Source organism: Podarcis melisellensis (assembly GCF_964234715.1).
Source record: "Podarcis melisellensis genome assembly, chromosome: Z".
NCBI classification, from domain to species: domain Eukaryota; kingdom Metazoa; phylum Chordata; class Lepidosauria; order Squamata; family Lacertidae; genus Podarcis; species Podarcis melisellensis.
The window spans coordinates 16,437,935-16,444,188 of record NC_138547.1 but is presented as its reverse complement, the minus strand read 5'-3'; the positions used below and the strand labels follow the sequence as shown (position 1 = coordinate 16,444,188).

Genomic DNA, 6,254 nt, shown 5'->3' with positions numbered 1-6,254 from the left:
TACACAGGGTTGGATTACAAGTTCCCCAAGCATCAGAGAGACGGAGGGTTTGTATACCGTTTGATTGCTAAAAAAAGAACGCAACCTCAAAGCGGTTTATTAAAAGAATAAAACAATGAAATTTCCAGTAAAAACAGTTAAGTTAAGAGTAACCATTTAGAATTTATAACAGTTTTCATTATTTTTAAACTACAGACATTACTACAGACATAGTGTCCCTCTACATGTGTCCCTCTACATGTGTCCCTCTAGATTTATATCTCTACATCGAACACTTCTCTGCCCTACTTCCGCGCCCTTGTGCATCCATCTTGAGGAAGGGCAATTTAGCTTCTTCCCGCCCCTGGAATCTAGATAAATAAAAATGGTATAGAACATACTTCTGGTTTGACAATAAGCTGAGATTCCCCCCCCCCGCCCCCTACCCGACTCTAACTTCCAAGGCAACATATAGAAGGTCTTGTATCATAGAGATAATACTAAGCAGAACGATGCTACTGAGCCCATAAAGGATCGTGATCTAGACTGGCTTTCCATTTTGGCCGGAAGTTCAGATAGTGTGTCATTCTGTTTTCTTTCTCTCTCTGAGGTCTCCTACAGAGGGAGCGTTAAGGTAAGCATAGACTTATGAAAATTAGATATGGCAGCTCATTGTCTGTAGAGATAACTTCTGGGTTCGCTTTGAATGCCGCTTCTGAGTTCTCAAGTGGATTTTCAAGTGGGAAAATGTGGCATTCATACCATCTTTTCTCTGAGGAACTTGTAGCTATGCAGCTTAGTTGTCTCTGCTTTCATTTTATTATCACAGCCCCCCGCCCCGTAAGGTAGGCTAAACTGAAAGCCAGTGGCTGGACCAAGATCACCTCATGAGCTTCACAGTTAGCTGAGATTTCAAACCTGGGTCACCTCAACCCTCTAACCACTACACCACATAAAAGCCATGCTGCATCATACCCAAAGGATCCCATCTAGTCCAACATCCTAGGGGCCAATCAAATGCCTCTTTGGAATCTGTGAGCTGGATTTGAGTGCTATAGCAGGTTTTGCCACTTGTGATTCCTGGAAAAAGATGATAAAGGTAGCAAACAAAATTTAAGAACTTATGGTGGGCAACTGGCCTGATCCAGCAGCTAACTGGTACTGTTGGATTCAAGGACAACAGTATAAGAGGAGAAAGCCAGAAATTGCTGGAACTCCCAAGTCCCCTCAGACTCTGTTTGCATGGCCAGCAGGGGATGATGGGAATTGTAACTCAACTACATCTGGAGGGTACCTCATTGGTCACCTCAAATAATTTCACATCCTCAACTCCTGCAGCACAAAACCAGTGCCCTGCTGCTTATCTCTCTGACCCTCCCCCCCCCCCCAAGGAAAACTACCTTGCCTGCTAAAACACCCATGCAAAACACCTCCTCGTTACTCATGATTCACATCTGTGGGTAGCCATTGTGAAAACATGATGCTGGACTAGATCCAGCAGGCCTCTTCTATCAGGTTTTATTCAGCTAAGTTCTACACCGAGTAAACCCTCTGAAATTAATGCACCTGAGTAAGCTACATTCATTCATTTCAATCTGAGTAGGACTAGCACTGGGGACAGCTCCTTGTTTTTACAGTTTGTTGAAATGGTATTAATAGTTTGTAGAATTTTTAGTTTGTTGCACATTGGTTTGATGGCCTCAGACCGTGAAGTGATTTGTAAAATGATGATGATGATGATGATAGTGATGTGGCAGTTCAGGGGCACTTTCTGTAAGATTTTTATTTTTATTTATTTATTTAAGAAATGTATATTTGTCATCGTCTTCTTTTCTCTCTTTTTTAGAAATGTATATTTCTCAAAAGGCCCCAGCGTGGTTTGCAACAAAGGAATATAATAATAAATAAAGCACCACATTTATAACGTTTGTAGGGTTCTTCCTGTTTAGTACTGCTTGTTTGCTTTGGGGGGGGCATTGCAATAAAAACCTATTTGAAAATAATAATAATACTGTAGTAGTAGTAGTAGTAGTAATAATAATAATAATAATAATAAATATAGCATGCATAACATCAAATATCTGTAGAATGCACCCCTAAATTGGGTCAACTCTTGAGTAGAACTTAGCTGCAGACATTATTTTTCATTTATGATTAAATTAAAACCATCATAATATCTATGCAATTTACAGGGGGCACTATTTAGTGTTGCATCTGATGTTAAATCCTACTCCAGTGTATACCCACTGAAAATAATGGAAATAACTGACTGCAACTCAGCTGGATACACCCAAACGTGTGTGCATCTCAGATCTAAGTCTAGCTGTATTTATTAGGGCTTACTTCCAGGAAAGTATGCAGCATGCAACCAATAGTAAACTTCCCTTGCATGTAACACTACGCAGCGGTTTCCCAAAATATGGGAGGCGGGGGGAGTGTGCCCAACCTGAAGATGGCGGAGCCTCTCCTGCTTCCTTACCCCTTTCTGTTTAGGGGGGCTGCTGCCCTTTCCAAAGATGGCTGCTTGCTAGCTCCTCCCCACAGCAGCTGCAAATTCTTGTTGCAGCTGCGGTGGTGGGTGCCTCTTGCTGGGCTACTGAAGTTGCACTCTGCAGCTCCCTGCCCTCTGCTCTCTCCAAGGCCAATAGCTCAGGACTTTGGCCTCGAGGCAGAGCTTCGACTCTTAAGCAGAAAAAAGGGGGTGGTGCAAACTTGTACAGTGCAATGCTTGCCTTCCTAGCGAGGAACATGGTAAGTGACTTTCTCTGCTGTCTTTGAATCTGGGGGTACAGCTGCGAGGAAAGGGCTCAGATTCTGTGGCTGGAAGAAGAGGGGGTTTTGGCGGGGGTGGGGTGCAGGGGTAGGTGGATTAGGGGGTCTGACTTCGGGGAAGATCCAGGGGCAGGGCTGTTGGAAGGAGGAAAGGAAGAATTAACTCGTGTCCTGTAACTCTTGTTGCTTGTTTTCTGGAGAAGGAACATTCCTGATTTCTCCCTCTCTAGTGGGTGTGTTTATTTGGCAGAGCACTCTTGGTCTCCAAGATATGTGTGGTTTTCTTTGGCAGTTCATGTGAGGAGGGGGGCGAAGTTATGCAAACAGGAGAATCTTTTTTCTCTAATTTAAAAAGTACAGGAGGATTCTTAGCCAAAGAATGGGAGAAAACAAAGAGGCTCGTTTTCGGTTCTCTGAGTGGGGGGATTTGAACCCTGGTCTCTGGTTTCTAGTCCTCATTTAAACCCCACTACAACCCTGTGAGGCAGATTAGGCTGAGAGTGAGTGGCTGGCCCAAGGTCACCCAGTGGGTTTCATGGTCGAGTGGGGATTCAAACCCTGGTCTCCCAAGTCCTGATACTCTATCCACAACACCACACTGGCATATACGACACACACATATATATAATGTTGTTGCTATTAATAATAAAATGCTTATATAGTCCATTTTTAATATTTGAAGGACGTCGCACACATGTTTGTGATAATGCTCATGACATTTGTAAGAGCTCAATCTTTTAGTGTGGCAGTGCCTGTACTTTGGAACTCCCTGCCAATTGATATCAGGCAGGCACCTTCACTGTCCTCTTTTCAGCACCTGCTAAAAACATATAGGTGAGACCTACCAAATTATTTAGAAAGTTGATGTGTTTTAATCCATTTTCAGTCCATTGTTAACTTCTTGAAAGTCTTAAATTATAGAATTGTTCATTTTTCTTTGTGATTGTTTTATCTTTTTTGTAAATAAATAAATCTTGTAAAGTAGGCCTGTATTATCATGCAAAGCCAGTGTGCTGCAGTGGTTAGGTAAAGGTAAAGGGACCCCTGACCATTAGGTCCACTTGCGGACAACCCTGGAGTTGAGGCACTCATCTCACTTTATTGGCTGAGGGAGCTGGCGTACAGCTTCCAGGTCATGTGGCCAGCATGACTAAGCCGCTTCTGGCGAACCAGAGCAGCGCACGGAAACACTGTTTATCTTCCCGCCAGAGTGGTACCTATTTATCTACTTGCACTTTGGCGTGTTTTTGAACTGCTAGGTTGGCAGGAGCAGGGACCAAGCAACGGGATGGATCTCACTCCGTTGTGGGGATTCGAACCACCGACCTTCTGATCGGCAAGCCCTAGGCAAGCCACAGTGCTACCCGCGTCCCTCTTGCTGCAGTGGTTAGGGTGTCAGATTAGGACCTAGGAGATCAGGGTTTAGATTTATTACTTGGCCGTGAAGCTCACTGGGTTTGACACCCTCTCAGAGTAGCCTACCTCACAGAGCTGTTGTGAATATAAAGCGTAGATGGGGGAGGGGGGAACCGTATATAGTAGCTTGAGTTCCTTGGAGGAAAGATGGGGTGCAAATTTAATAATACGTTTTTAAACAAGAACATCACCCTTGTAATTGCAGAGGATGGGGCAAGGTGTAAAAAAATCTTTTAAAATAATTTTAAAATAGTAAATGTTTAAAAAAAATTTTTTTTTTATTAGAAAAATGTGCTAAAGTCTCTCCAAAGTAACCTTAGCTTCATAGAAAATCTGAGTTGACTAGAAGGAAATGAATGCAGCAGGTGTCATTGGCATCGATTTTTAAAATGTTTGTTGAAGACTTTTCTATATTGTCAGACGTAACGTAAAGAAAAGTGAGAATGCAGCTCTCCTTGCTTGGCAGAATCTCGGCTATCAAAATGAATTTGTGGTCCAGGATGCTGTTTTTATTCTAATCAATTCCAATTGTAAATAATTCAGGCTGCTTCAAAGCATGGAAGAAGGATATTTCTAAATTCATCTGGAAGTGGGGAAATCCAGGACTTAAACATAAAATTGTGAAAGAGGAGGCGTTGCCCTGCCAGACCTGCTAATATATTATGAGTCAGCCTGTTTGTGTTGGTTAAAATAATGGATTACATTGGATAATGCAGACATCCTGGACTTGGAAGGTTATGATTTAAAATTTGGCTGGCATGCATGTCTTTGGTATGGGAAGGTGAAAATTTATAAAAGTTTTATGAATCATATTCTTAGGAGGAATCTGTATAGAGTTTGGGAGAAATATAAAAATCTGCAGGAAAGGAAAACACATTTATGGCTATCTCCTATCGAGGCTGTTACAATTAAGAGAGTTAATATGGCTAGAGAGTGGGAAACTTACAGGGAATTGCTGCACTTTACAGAGAGGGAAGCTAAACTGAAATCAATGGAAAATGTAAGGAGCCATGTTACAGATTAGTTACAATATCATCAGTTATGTGAAATGTTTAAAATAGACAGGAAAATGGTTTTTCAGACCAAAGCTCACAATTTGAAAAAGAAAGAACTTCTACAAAACAAAGAAAAACTTTTGCTTGAAACGTATAATCTGTTATTAGATTGCGAAACAAAAGACGAGCTTGTCAAAGCCTCTATGACACACTGGGCAATAGATATAGGGAATAATACAGATTTTAACCTCTGGGAAAAACTTAGAAAAAAGTGATTTGAAGTTTACAGAATGTTATTCTTTGAAGGAGAATTACTTGAAAATGATTTACAGATGGTATTTAACTCCAAGTAGGCTTGCTAACATAGGGACGCAGGTGGCGCTGTGGGTTAAAGCCTCAGCGCCTAGGACTTGCCGATCGAAAGGTCGGCGGTTCGAATCCCTGCGGCGGGGTGCGCTCCCGCTGCTCGGTCCCAGCGCCTGCCAACCTAGCAGTTCGAAAGCACCTCCGGGTGCAAGTAGATAAATAGGGACCGCTTACCAGTGGGAAGGTAAACGGCGTTTCCGTGTGCGGCTCTGGCTCACCAGAGCAGCGATGTCACGCTGGCCACGTGACCCGGAAGTGTCTCCGGACAGCGCTGGCCCCTGGCCTCTTAAGTGAGATGGGCGCACAACCCCAGAGTCCGTCAAGACTGGCCCGTACGGGCAGGGGTACCTTTACCTTTACCTTTACCTAGGCTTGCTAAGGGACGCAGGTGGCGCTGTGGGTTAAAGCCTCAGTGCCTAGGACTTGTCGATCGAAAGGTCGGCGGTTCGAATCCCTGCGGCGGGGTGCGCTCCTGCTGCTCGGTCCCAGCGCCTGCCAACCTAGCAGTTCGAAAGCACCTCCGGGTGCAAGTAGATAAATAGGGACCGCTTACCAGCGGGAAGGTAAACGGCGTTTCCGTGTGCGGCTCTGGCTCACCAGAGCAGCGATGTCACGCTGGCCACGTGACCCGGATGTGTCTCCGGACAGCGCCGGCCCCTGGCCTCTTAAGTGAGATGGGCGCACAACCCCAGAGTCTGTCAAGACTGGCCCGCACGGGCAGGGGTA

General features: G+C 44.1%; 1 protein-coding gene across 1 annotated transcript in view; it reads left to right on the top strand.

Annotated features, from left to right (window-relative positions):
* The first annotated feature begins 2,484 nt into the window (after positions 1 to 2,484).
* The window catches only part of CRAT (carnitine O-acetyltransferase), a 30,784-nt gene continuing 27,014 nt past the window's right edge, over positions 2,485 to 6,254 (top strand). The window contains exon 1 of the mRNA XM_081897835.1: positions 2,485 to 2,730. Coding sequence (XP_081753961.1) covers positions 2,704 to 2,730 — 27 coding nt within the window. The 5' untranslated portion in view covers positions 2,485 to 2,703. The remainder of the gene's footprint in view (positions 2,731 to 6,254) is intronic.